Source organism: Cryptomeria japonica, chromosome 6, assembly GCF_030272615.1.
Source record: "Cryptomeria japonica chromosome 6, Sugi_1.0, whole genome shotgun sequence".
Classification (NCBI taxonomy): Eukaryota; Viridiplantae; Streptophyta; class Pinopsida; order Cupressales; family Cupressaceae; genus Cryptomeria; species Cryptomeria japonica.
Genome location: NC_081410.1, coordinates 40,503,218 through 40,517,881, shown reverse-complemented (window position 1 = coordinate 40,517,881; position 14,664 = coordinate 40,503,218). Strand labels below are relative to the sequence as shown.

At 34.8% G+C, this 14,664-nt stretch overlaps 1 protein-coding gene across 1 annotated transcript in view; it reads right to left on the bottom strand.

Moving 5' to 3' along the window:
* Positions 1–4,380: 4,380 nt before the first annotated feature.
* Positions 4,381–14,664, bottom strand: part of LOC131072132 (clathrin interactor EPSIN 2) — a 66,103-nt gene continuing 55,819 nt past the window's right edge. Inside the window, exons 10-12 of the mRNA XM_058008199.2 lie at positions 5,965–6,200; positions 5,370–5,781; positions 4,381–5,254 (exon numbers count right to left, since the gene is read on the bottom strand). Of these exons, the coding sequence (XP_057864182.2) occupies positions 4,812–5,254; positions 5,370–5,781; positions 5,965–6,200 (1,091 nt within the window). The 3' untranslated portion in view covers positions 4,381–4,811. The remainder of the gene's footprint in view (positions 5,255–5,369; positions 5,782–5,964; positions 6,201–14,664) is intronic.

Genomic DNA, 14,664 nt, shown 5'->3' with positions numbered 1-14,664 from the left:
ATAAATATTGTCTTTATCACAGAATTATAATGATATTCTGTTGTTGCAGATAAATTTAGAAGGATGTGTATAGTTATTTAATGTAAAAATATTTTTGGGGTAATAATGTAGAAAAAAAAAAAAATTTTACTAATGTTTATTTTATTTTGGTTTTGTTTAGATATATCATTTTAAAATATTTCTTGGAAAATTAAATGAATATAAGTTTGAAGAGATACTTTCAGTTCGTGAGTAAATGATTAAGCAAAAATATTCAACACAATTTCGGTGTAACTCTTAAAGAGGATTTTATAAGAAGCATTTAATGTTGTGGAATGTGAACTTGGCATATTTTTAGCAATCATATCATAAGATACTATGTGTTTTACTATTTCCTTCTAAAACATGTTATGGTTCTTCTAGTTCATTTTATATTGTGATGTCATAGCCACAAAAGAAATAGAAAGTCTATTCTAAAATTTTAAAAGCTAAAAAACCTGTGAAGATAAAACTAATATATCACACATTTAAAAGAGTCCAGAGGAGTCTCAACTTAAGCATAAAGTAAGACATAATCAAAACAAATTTGAACATAGGATCCATGTTGGGCATAAAGTGTAGCTTCACTCACGTGAAAAAATGATTAAAAAACAAATCAAGAAGCAAGATCAAGAATGCTCAACTATGTGAGGTTTTACATCAACTTTTTAGTTCATACTCCATGATCCATCACCATGATGAAGAGAGCAAAGATTGAAATCTAACTATGGGAGAAGAAAGAGGAGAAAAAAAGTGAAGTGAAAAGGAAACCTATCCATACAATAACTCAAAACTATGGTATGATACCAAATGAAAGGAAATATGAAACAACTTACACCATTACACCTAAAAAGAAAAATGTCACAAGATGTCCAATATAAATAAATTCAAGCAAATTTCTTGCATAATAATACATAACAAAAATAAATAGAAAATGGAACCACATAAGAGAGAAAAGACATTGCCATACCCTAAGAAAACCCTTCCAAAAAAATCCAACTTCCAAAGCACCAAACTTAATGAATTATCATCAACAAAACAATTACAATACAAGTATTAGGTTTTTATCCTATACGTGATCAACACTCTTAATCAAGGAGGAAACTATGCAAGATATGGCCTTTTTCAATCGTAGTGAGCAACTATTGGTGCATTCCTCATGAATAAATGAGGTCTACAAGTCCCACTTCATCCTCATTAGAATCTGCTTCATGAGCAACTCAAGTCTCCAAGGCTTACATGAAGCTTCACTCATGATGAGCATGTATAAGTGATGTCTAGCCTCCTATTTGTAGGCAAGAGAGAAACAAGAAAGATTCTTACCACCATTATTTAATGCCACAACCATCCATAATCAATGCACTTAGTTGCATCTCCAAACTAGATACCCAAGTATACCACTAGGCCCAAGTTGCAACATGTTCTCCAAGACACCTCAATTGCACTCTCCAAGCCTAGCAGCCAAGATTGAATTGCTACATTTGACCCAAGCATTAATGTTTTTTACAATACATTTTACAATGACCTCCATAAATTAAACTTATTTCTTCAATGAGCCCACTAAACCATGTGCTCCTAAAACCGTGATTCCCCCAGATATTAATGCATTTCCTCTAATGTGTTACAAACATTAAATGCATTTGTAGTTTTACACATAATAACCTCTTATGAAAATATTGAGAACTCCCTAAGTGCCACCCCATTTTGATAAGAAACACAATTTTACAAATATCAAATATTCCTATGTGCAAGGTGTACAACACCTTTCCTCCATACACGAAGTTAAAACAATTTGATTGTTGATAACTTTCATTCTCTTTGAACTTTCTCTATTAGACAACACATTACTTTTATTGCATTTTGTTCAGGATCCTAGGCATAATGTTCAAGAATAGTTGGAAAAAGATGATGTTGGAGGGAAGGTTCACTTTGCAACATAAATCTTGTATCTAAATCTAAAGAGTGAAGCAGATTAATCCCCATGGGGATGACACTTAAGCTCGTAGAATCAATAGGACACCACTTACCTTCTACCACTCTAGTCCATTATAAAAAAAGTGACTACACGAAACTTCTTGTATAAAAATAATTGAAATTCTAATGAGAAGTTCAAGAAATATTCCTTAATTTCTTAAGGTTTGAAAAACCAAAATCCTTTCAACTAAAATTTTGTGATTAGACAAGGATGTTTTATAAAAGAAGCTGAAAAGATCAAATAAGGTAAGAAAAGAAAGTTGGATGTGGTGTTGAAGTACCAATTGCAAATTAAGGACATGTAGAATTTCAAAGAGGCAGTAAAAAATTCCCTTGAAGATGAGTTCTTAACATATTGGAGACCAAAGGTCTCTCAATTGTAATTGTGATTGGATTATTTAGATATATTGAATTTTGTTTAACAAATTCATAGATTATATTGAAGCAACTTAATATAGTTATAAGGCAATGCGAAGATATAGTTGGTAAAAGAGAAAACGCTAAAAGGTTATCTAGACAATTAACAAAGGACAATCCATACACATACAAAGTATGTTGAAACATTGACAAACCTCTCATATACTTACAACTATTTTGTTAGTCCAAACCAATCCAAAATCATTTTGATTAGTTACAAATTGATTAAATTATTGGCTTCTCAATATGAAAATCCAAATTTAACTCTCTTGTAAGAAAATCCTCTTGACGAAACATTGTCAGATTATAGTATTGATCTCATTAGAAACCAAGTACTCATCTAAGCTATTTTTTAAACTATTTTTAAATAATTATTTAACAAAAAATGTTTTTAAAGCTCAGTAGTCATTTAGATTTTTTGTTTATCACATTGTTGATATCATCATCACACACCATTGAGTGCATGATAATCATCTTGTAATCGAATTTTTTGAGTTGTAGCATGTGTGCTTTTATTAAAGTAGTAAAAGTGAGTTGTAAAGCAAGGCGAGAATCATAAGCTTTGAAGAAGTTTTGTTAGTCCCACAATTTTCGTGGAAGTTCTATTGAAGCAATATCAATTCTAAATCTTAAATGGAGATTGTGACATGATAAGGCACAAACCGACTCTTGTGCAGTTTTCTCACATCAAGTTTCTTTTAGCTGAAGTAGGAGCTCTTTTTTTCAATTGGAGGAATCAGCAATAGCCGAGTTGGTAAGCTATTTAAGGAAGGTTGAAAACATAAATAACCATCGTTGGCTCAAAATGGTTATGGAGGAGGTGCTAGACCATAAGAAGAAAACTTGGATGAAGCATAATAACAACTTGATAAACAAGTGGGGCATCAATTTGTAAGAATGTCCTTACACCAATGAAGAAATAAAAAGTTGTCACTAAAAAATTTAGAACTGCCTTGTAGACAAAATAGATTGGGTGGAAAAAAGCATACATCAAAGAGTTTAACCCAGCTAAGGATCATGCTAAAAAAAAATATTTAGAGGCAAGTATTAAAGAAAAAGCGAGGTTGTTTGTTGTACAATTGAGGATGTGACCACATCATCTTAGGTGTGAGACTGGTAGGTGGAAGATACCCAAGAAAACTTGGGAAGAAAGAGCTTACGTTTTTTGCAATAAGGGTGGAAACGGAATGGCACTTCATCATAGAATGCATAGCTTATGAAGATATCCATACTCAATACAGAAATGGCTTGAAGGTTGACAACATGCACCAATTATTTGAAGATAGAATTAACCAGACAACCAACTTTTGAGTCAAAATTAATATTAATAGATCCGACATCAAAAAGAATCTGAAGATAAATTAAGGATGTTTTTAGACCGTTTGTCTTGTGAACATCATTAAAATCGTTCAGTCGTTCATTTTGAATATAATTTCTTGTGTTAATTATTATATCTTGCATGTTTCAATTCTTCCATGTTTTTTATTTATGTTGTCAACCTAAAAAAAAAATCCAACACATAAGCACAACCAATAAGCACAACCAAGTCTTCAGCAAATATTTTCTTAAATAAGAGGATGCATCATTGTCTCTCATACTCATGTAAGTTTAAGATTTGTGTTGATGAGCTAGCTATGTAATAGCCATAGCCTATACTAATTATGGATCACTAAAAACCAAACAAATGGACTCATTTAGAGGAGTGACTAGAACTCGCTCAAAAAAAATGAGGAATGCTAACAATAGTACCTAGATCTCAAAGGAAGTGAGACAGCGCTAATCGCATAAAGCCTAATGACTAAATTTCAAGTAATCTCCATAGTGCATAAAACATCTTAATTAGATAAAAAATTAAATTAAATTAAATTAAAGTAATATTGTGATCAATATGTTTTAGAAGAGCTTTATTAATGCATGAATGCAATGGCAAATGCACAAAAAATAATACATTATCGTTGATAACTTTAAGCATTTAAAAACATTTTCATCAAATACAATTGCCACCAATTTCAAGTGACCCCAAAATGATTACAATATTTCAAACAATAAAATTCACTTCTTTTTCAAATTACAGTATTATTATAGTCCTTGCACGATAAGATTAATATATTTGGGAGAGCCTTGGACCTTATGATGCATGTATATCATGCCCAAAAAATAATTGATGTACATAATTCTAGGAGGTTTCCAGTGTCAAACATTTCCGGCAAATTACTCATAATATTTTGAACTTGATGCCATTTTCACTTCCATCCATGAGGCTGAGCATGCTCCTTTTCAAATAGGACACATTACTACTAGTTAATCATGCCTGGTAATTTCTTCTAAGCACATCGAAATCAACTAATCTATTTTTTAATTGCCCTCTTTAACTTCAAAGCTAAATAGATAAGCAGAGAACTTCATCTGAATCCACCGAATTGCCTCTGTTGACTCACAAGACCTCCCTGGCCTGTACCCATTGTGAAGTTTGATGCATATCCTGTCCCAGAGTTTGATGGAATGGTCATGGGATTTCCTATTCCAATTTCAGGTGCATTTGTCCCTGGAGTCAATCCCATTCCAGGTCCCATCATCACACCTGTGCCACCACCCACTACCTTACCCACACTGGTTCCATATGCACCTATGCCTATATTGGTGCCATATGCACCCATGCCATATGGACCCATCATAGAAGAAGCAGGAGTGGCCATTGTACTCGCACCTGCACGACCCAAACCAGAACCAGATCCCATGGCTTTTCCCATAGAAAAAGTGGGTGTCTTCTTCTCCTCTTCCCTTCTTTCTGAGCTGGTAATAGAATCTAAATGAATGCCAATATCTGCCAAAGAATGGCTCCTTGCTGCATAACAAAAGAAATGCTGGAATCAGTGCAACAAGAAGTTTCACCTATTAGAAGAAAAGAAAAATCTTTATTTGGTAAGTTGAATTCAAAGGTGTTTACTAAGAAAACATACGTGCAGAAATATTTAAGTCAATTAGGCCACGACTTAATGTGTCAGCCCAAATTGATGATTTGGGTTCAAACTTTTCATTCTGCTGTTGGGACTTCACTGCAACTGCTGTGTTTGATTGTTGAGCTACTATTGGTTGTACTTGGGTAACTCCAGTTAAAGAAGGTTGTCCTTGACTCTTAAGCATATTGGGAGATTTTGAGGCTTCCGGAGTTCCAAATGCACTGAATAAATTCTCATCCAATGGATCTGCCTTGTCATAAACACTTTTTGCAGTACCGGATTTAGAAGGTGCAGCTTCAAACATGCCAAATTCTTCATCAATCCCAAAAGTCGAAGATGTTGCAGATATCGTACTTGATGTTTGAGGGGCAAAAAAGTCTTCAGAGGATGGAAATAAGGCATCAAGTGGTGACTGCGCAAAAGAAAAACCGTCAGTTGCCCACACTTTAGAAAATAGTATTAGATATCAAATCAGTTACACAAGCCAGTTTAGTTGAAATGGTAACTCTGTGGAAACCTTATAGATGAAACTCCATTGTATATAGATATGTACATAAATATGCATGGAATGAGTATAAGCAATGACTCTACTAACCTTATTTAGAGAGTTTGTGGCTGATGCTGGAGGATCTAAAACAGTTGTATTAAAACTAGCATCTGCAAACAAATCTGTCCCAGGCTTTAGGCCATTAACAGGTGCCCGTGCACCTATGGATGGACTCACAGCCGATGGGGGAGGAGGCAGAACTGCTTTCATAACATCAGAATGGGTCCCTGCTGAAGGCGGTCCAAAAAGATCATCTGTGAAATCTGGAACAAGGGTAGCCGCCACTGCCAACATCAACAACATTATGCTCCTTCAATTATAACATTTTAAAGAGAACAGCACCAAGCTGAGATAAGATTGAAATTATAGGGACAGAAAAAAAAGCATGCAATATATGCATGCATGATGACTCAAACTTCTTCTGGATTACTTCATTGTTCAAATTTTCACATAGGAAATAGACATGATCTGACAATAAACCTTCCCTACATAGACGGATAATGCAGTGGTCAGGAACACATTGTTTATCATTTCTATCTCAAACCACGTGTTTTATTGTGCTAAAAGAAACCAGTGTCAGCTCCAAAGCACACAAAACTAACATCCTTATGATATCCTTAAAAGAAACAATAATCCACATTTACCATTTGTGACTTAGCTAGCACAGAAATTTATATATCTGCCATGTGATAGACCATGTCAGAAGGTACTTGCCATTCAACAGTTCAAATCAAATAGTATTCCACCAAACTGTAATGTCTTATGGAAAGTTAAGGAAAAGGAAATGATTGATATTCAGTGCTTCTATCAAATTTATCAGATTTCCAGTCCATGCTATTGATTGTAATATATTTCTGGATTCAACTGTGCTCTCCAAATTCCAAGAATGGGGGAATATGAGGATAGGGAAGAACAGGTTTTGGAAACTGCAATTTTTTTTCAGATTTTAGGGGCAACAGGGGGATGACAACAGCCAACAAAAGATACATGAATGATTACTCAAATTTCTTCTCGATTACTTTAATGAGTAAATTTTCAAATAGGAAATACATATGATCTGACAATAAACCTTCCCTACATATGATGGATAATGCAGTGGTCAGGAACACAATTTTTTATCTCTTGTTAGACATGTGCTTTATTGTGCTACAAAAAACCAGTGTCAGGTCCAAAGCACACTAATCTACACAAGAAACAATAATCCGCATTTACCATTGTTTGTGACTTTGCCAGCACAGAAATTAATAGAGAAGCAACTCCCATATAATTTATATATGATAAACCATAATGTCAGAAGGTATTTGCCATTCAACAAGCTCAAATCAATAGTATTCCACCCAACTGTACTGTCTTATAGAAAGTTAAGGAAGAGGAGATGAATAATATGGACATTGTTTCTCCAAATTTCAAAAATGGGGCAATGTGAGGAGGAGGGGGCGAGGAGGAGAGGGTGGGGCTGGGCACAGGTTTTGGAAACAGCAAATATTTTCAGATTTTGGGGACAGAAGGGGGATGACAGGGAGATGGCACTTAAAATAATGATAATCATTTTAATAGATCGCAAATAAACATAAAAAACAAAAAAAATGAAATTCCAAAGAGTGAATAGCATAACAGTTCACTGATTCATAATCCCTCTAAAAGACTGATAATTATAGACATGTTGCATCATGCATAGCACAGTATATTGAGCAACAAGCTCAAAAATCATAGTCATCATTGAATTGATATCTCAGTAAATTATTGTTGGGGAACCTTGGGGGTTATTATAGATTCTTTTTCTTTTAGAATATTTTTCAATCTTTTCTCCTGTTTTTGGTGTTTGAAGTGGAGGTCACCCTGAAGTGGGGATAACTAGGGGATGTCAAGATATTTAGGGATGGAAATCCCAAAGACGACCAAAAATTGGGGGCTGTACCTAGGACATTCCTGTTTTTGGGGGATGCCTCAATAGTTTCAAATATAAGGGGGATGGGGAAGGGACATCCCCTCCAAGTCCTTTGAACATCCAAGATGTTTGAGACATCGGTGCCAAAATTCGCCTTTTTCTTTTCTTTAATTTATAAAATTATCTTGGACTCAGCTACTATTAAATGTCCCAACTAGCGTAAATGATCAGAATAACAGATCTGAGCAAAAGGGACACTCGGATGTCTCTTACAATCCAGCCAGCCCAACTAGGAAACAAAGATATGGTGCTAGTTCTGGTTAGTCCTGAAGTCTGCAGATCTCTGTATCTCCCAATTTTTCCTCTATACAGTTCACTGTCCCTGTTGAGCAGTTCACTCCTTCCTTGGCTGACTAATCCTGTGACAACTCTCCCAAATGCTGACACAATCTGAACCTGAACGCCTGACTGGGCAGATGGATGAGCATGTGTAATTTTGGGCTAGGGCAAAGGGCAGATCTGGAAGTTTGCTGCAGTTTGCAGGTGCCTGGCAGACTGTATAAGGCCTGCACTAGTCTTCCAATGGAAAATCATTGCATATTTAAGAGCTAGCAGTTGGAGATGACATTGCTGACTCTGCCAGTGATATTCACTGCAGTTTTAGGGGCTGACAGATGCTTCTGAACAGTTGATAATAGCATATCAATCCAGTCACAAGTCTGATCATCCAGTTGTGCGCCCCAATCTTCCTCCCTCCTAGCGATGAGCAATGACTGGAGCAGACCTCTAGCTGTCTCTGATGGTGGACTATCCTCGAGAAGGTAGCTCTCTAAGGGTCTTCGTCCCAGATTGCAAGTTGAAATAGTATCAAAACCATAGTTGGCAAACTCAACAAGTTTTGTCTCTGGCAAGTTACTTTCCAGATAACATGCCAGTAAAACTCGCCAAAAATTTGGTGAGTCCGTCAGAAAAACTCACCTGACACTACAAAAATGCGGAACAATCAATGAGTCAACAACACTTTTTTTCTTATAAATTCATTAACACCCTCACTATTCCTAAGACAACAATTGAAGAGCAAATTTGAACTAATTGGAAGGAATTCTAGGCAAATTTGAAGAGAAAATGGCAAGAATTTCAAGGGCAGGTTATTAATTTATTTATTTTTTGCTCTTCTTTCAAGCATTTAAATTCATTTTAACAGTTAAAATCAAGCATGTAGGCTATGAAAACCTCATAATTTCCTAAAACCAAGCAGTATTTTGAAATTTACTTCTAAAAATTGGATTTATCAACATTTCTTTTTCATTCATGCTAGTTTTTTTAGGAATTCACTGTCTTCTTTGTACACAAATTATTTTTCCGAGTTTAAGCTAATTTTGAGAATAAAACTATTATGCTATATCAAATTTATGTTGATTTAAACTAGATTATGCTGATTTATATAAATTTCAGGCTAAATTTATGCTGATTTAGAGTAATTTCTGTTGAATTTAGGCTATTTTTTGTTGTATTTAAAAATCAAAAAGTTGTATTTTCACTTTGTACTTGTACCTTAACCATTAGATACAATGGCAAATAGATAGGCCTCTAGATCTTGATCAGGCTTAAGCTCAACCCAATCAACACAGGTAAAAGGCACTCCTCCATGTCATAACCCTAAATTTTCTCTTTAATTAAATATATGAATTAATTAAAGAAAAGTTATTAATAAATTTTAATTATATTATTCTATCATATAACTTAGTTGTTAATGCTACTTATAAAAATTAATAGATGTAATCTCTTCCTCTCACTTTATTTAGAAAAAGAAACCAATACATTGTTTAAATATACCACCGAGATGCATGAAGCGGAGGCTATTATTAGCCATGAGAAAAAAGAGTTACTAGGGGTACCACTATGCATTGACATATTGCATTGTATTCAAGGGAGAACTTGTGCATGCATTGAAATTTGCATGCACTATAGCTCTTTAAGGCTTCCACACTGTAATCAACATGGGAGGTAGTGGAGATTATGGGGAGTTAAGTGGAAGATAGTAATTAATATACCAGAGAGAATTCATGATGCAAATAAACAGGTTGTGGAGAAAAGAATTATGTAGATTGCTACACTATGTATGTGAAGGGGTTTTGAATGTTTGAAGAAGAATTCTAGCTACAACATGAAAGAGGTTGGGTAAGAGATTCCAAAGGAAAAACATTGATACTTGTTTCCATCGATAAGCTTTACTCTACTCTGTGTGATTTAGGACGACTCTAGAGGTATGCCTGTTTCCATGAATTCTATTAATTTTGTTTATGAGATGCTTGTTAGTTTGTCCTCTACGAAACCGCCATATTGTATTGTTCACCTTTACCAAGTGATATCAATGATAACATTTCATTGCATTAAAGTATTTAACAGTGTACGAATTAGGTTAGGCATTAGTATTGTGGCTTTGTATATTCCTTCTATTATGATTGGTATTTTCCAACGGTATTTTTCTTATAATTCTAGAGTCTAGTCTATAGATCCTTTTTTATGCGTGTACTCACGGTATAGTAATTTTGTCTCTTTTCTTCATCTGTAGTCGACTGAAGATATTTATCTTACAAGAATATTGATAGGGAGCCATGCAAGTTTCAAGTATCATTATTAATTTCTTAGCTCCCTTTCTCAGAGATTACCAGCAAGTATCCGGTTACCTTTCTAAATCTGCTCGTTCATACTATCGTAGAAATTGACTCTTTTGCATGCATGATCCTCCTAGTATTTTCCAAAGTCTTCTGAAGCTATTCTATCAACCAAGATCGCATGCTAGACTCTACCTTCATATCCTACAATTATGGCTTTCTTAAAAACTTTTCTTCATGCCTTGACCACGGTGATTAATATTACCTCCATTCATGATCCGTCAGCAATAGGGCATTAAAGCTAAGGAAAGTTTTAAGGTAGGGGCATTGATACTAATGACTGTCTATTCTCTCTCAGTTTAAAAATTATAAGCTCTTGAAATATGTAATCAATAACCTATTCATTACAATTAACTATTTAGTCTATTTTAAAATATATTAGTCTTTATATTCAATAGTTAGGAAATAATGAATTTATACAATTTTAATTTAAATCTATATTATTTCTTGAGATGCCTATTGATATGATCTCTGAGAATATAAAGACCATGAGGTATAGAACAGTAATAATATTATGTTGCTGCTGCTGCTGCTGCTGCTGTTGCTGTTGCTGCTGCTTCTGTTGCTGTTGCTGCTGCTGCTGTTGTTGTTATTGTTGTTGTTATTGTTGCCATTGTTGTCACTGCTGCTGCTGCTGTTGTTGTTGTTGCACTAGTATTATATACAACCTCCTCCTGCTGCTGCTGCTGCTTCTTCTTGTTGTTGTAGTATTATAAACAACCTCCTCCTGCTGCTGCTGCTGTTGTTGTAATAGTAGTATTATATACAACCTTGAATGTCATTCAACTTGTGCTATATTTCAAATAGATAGCATAAAACTATCATCTAAAGTTTATATTATCACCAATAAGCTTCATGAAAGTAGACATGAAAATATTAAATAGTGAAAGGGATATTATTATTAATCTGAGAGTACATATTTTCTTAAAGGTTATAGAAACTATTTCCTCTTAATGAAATATAAGAATAGTTAGTACTTGTATGCCCTTAATAATATTCTAGAATGCATTTTGTCATGACTAATCAAGTATAGGAAACCTCCAATAAATCTATATAGGAGTTAAAGTTTAAATACCCTGAAAAACCCCATTATAAGCTAAATATTACAATATTTCTTTAATACCCTCCCTCAATGATCATTCTACTAACTACCATGCAAAAGACTTGTCATGATCTGCTAGTCTTTTGGCCATGAATGCATACAAGGCTGGCTCCTCTAAATGCTCTGCGACATGAGCTGTTGTTGAGACCCTCCTTGGTTAGATTTTTGATCAGTCAACCGCTTTCTGTAGAACTTCTTCATATGATCAAGTTTACCACAATAGTGATGTGATAGATTCCGGATTCTTTGAAGAATCATCAAGTTTGCCTTGTCCTTTATGCTGAGTGCACTCGCCTTTGCCTTTGTCCTTGGCAATAAAAGCATGTTCCACACTAGCTGTCTTGTTGTTGCTACCAAGCTGCCTCTTCCACCTATCCTGCTGCAAGAGCTTGTTGCACATGTCATCAAACTTCAAGTCAACATTGGTGGATGTAATGTTGAGAGCATAGTTGAAAAACTTGGACATGGCAAAAACCCGGGAAGGCCCAAAAATGTTACTCGGCAAAAACTCAGCCAAAAACTCGACAACTTAAAAAATTGCTTAAATTTCATTAGAAATGCATTTGTTTTGCAAAATTCAATGAGGAGATGCATCCAATGAGTCAATAAATGAGTACATAAAAGAAACAAGATAAATCTAGTTATATTTGATTGATTTAAATGCAAATAGGGTACAAAATGGCATCCTCATGTGTAATGTTGATGGTTGATAGTTTGAAACAAAATGAAAATAGATATTGTTTTGTAAAACTAAAAGTAAATAGTACATCAAAACATTTTACATCTTCCTCTTCCTCTTCTCAGCTCTATTAAAAACTAGGGGAGAGGTAGAACTAGAGGGTCTAGTCCTAGGAGTCCGATATGACTCCTCCACAGCACCAAAACAACATTGAGGGTAGCACCCCTTGTAGGCATCTGAGGGTGAGAGAGAGAGAGAGAAGTAGAGAGATAGATCTAGATCTTGGGGTAGAGAAAAGAGATTGAGATAGAAACTCGTAGAGAGAGGGGATAGAGGAAGAATTATAGGGAGATAGATAGGTCTAGAATTCGGGGCAGGCAAAGTGAGTGTGATAGAGAGAACGAGAGAATGCTGATAGGAGTTTACTGATCATTAAAATTTAACCTAAGTCTGAAAATTTATAAGATCTTCTAAAACATAGAGTTTGCATTAGAACTTCTAGAGATCTGAAACCACTCTCAAACATCTTGCCAATATATACATGAAATATAACCTTAAGTATAAGAAAGGAAAAAGACATATTACATGTATATATCGTGATGAAGAGAATAAGACTAACTTGAAAAGAAAAAAAAATAGATAATTTTTTAATGCATTTGGGCCTCTTTTTTTATGCAGTCAAATTTTTGCCAGAGACTCGCCGAGGTTTTGTGAAAAACTCGCCGGAACTCTACATAAAATACTTGCCAGCAGAAAAACTTGCAAGTTTTTCAAGACTCGGTGAGTACTCTTTAATTCTTCCATCTATGGTTTGAGAGTTTCGATGAAGTGCTTGTAGGATCGCGGTAAGCTTTTCAGCATGATAAGCACCATATCCTCTTCTTCCATCTTGCAACCAATGGCCTCCAATTGATTGTTAAATGTCCTACAAAGACATCTTGTGATCCATCATAATCAAGAACATATTTTTAAGAAAGCTCTCCTCTTGTCTGATGTTTTGTGCAGATCCTTCAAGTGACTCCAAATTTGTGCAGCAATCATGCCAGATGGCACTTCTGGAAGCATCTCATCGGTGACTAATAATTTGCACAACATAACTGCTTCACAATTACACTCATCAAACTTGTCTCGGTCTTTGCCTTCCACTGTGTCATGAGAAAAATTACCCAAAACAATCTGATCTAGGCACCAGTACTCAAAAATGGTGAGCATCCTCTATTTCCAAGTATTGTAATTCTTGTCATTGAACCTCTGAGTGCCTTCCAACATGATGTTGGGTGACCAACCCATCCCTCCTGCTATTCAAAGACATGGAAAACAAGATAAAAAATTACCTTCTCAAATACCTTCGATTTTCATTGATAAAAAGTTGGAAAAGAAAACTGAAATCATGCAAAAACACTTGCTGAAGCAAACCCAGGTCTGATTAAAAAAATCAAAAAATTGCAAAAACTCATGTGTGCCCAACAAACCCTTTATGCACAAAACACAATTTTGTGAAAAAATCGTAAAAAAACCTCCACTGCTTTGGAAAAAATAGCAACACCCACAATTTTGTAAGAAAATCGTGCAAAAACTTAGTTTGCCCTAGATGAGCAAGGGACACAATTTTGTTTTCAAAAAAAAATAGTAAAAAATGGAGCCAAGTTTGGCGAAAACCCTAACTGCAAATGATAAACCACAATTTTACAAAAATGAAAATCATCAAAACCACAAGAGAAAACTCTACTTGCAGAAACCAAGCGCAAAAGAACAGAGCCATAATAAAAATCATGGAAAAACTCAAAAATCCTATTGTGGAATGGATCACAAGTCTTGTCATGGAAAAACTAGAGAAAACCCCACGATTTTTAGCAGAACTTGTTCAAAAAATTTGCAAACCCTAGTGATGTCGCATAAAAGATAGAAGCAAAGCCGACACGTTGAAAAACAGAGCCGAAAATTGTCCAACTCATGGCAAAAAAACCAACACGCAGAGGAAAAACTAGTCGAAGTGAATAAAACCCATGATTTTTCTTCAAAAAGAAAATAAAACAAATCCGCATAACGTCGTCGATGCCCATGAAAATCCTTAGGTTGCGCGAGCTTGAAAGCAGTAGAAACAACCCAAAAACACCCTCGACCAAAGTAGCTAAAAAACCCAAAACAAGAAAATGCAAACCAAAAAACCGTTCAAAAACTTTGTTGGTAAAATCCCTCAATTTCCAACAGAAAAAACCACAAATTTTATTCTCTAGAAAATCCGCCATAAAAACCCCACGATTTTTATTTAAAAAAAACAATCAAGAGGAAATTTCTAGATAAATGGACCATGAATTTTTTTATTTAAAAAATCGCCAAAAAAAGAGCCTATGCTTTGATACCATGAAATGATAATTGATTGTTCTATTAACAAAGGAGA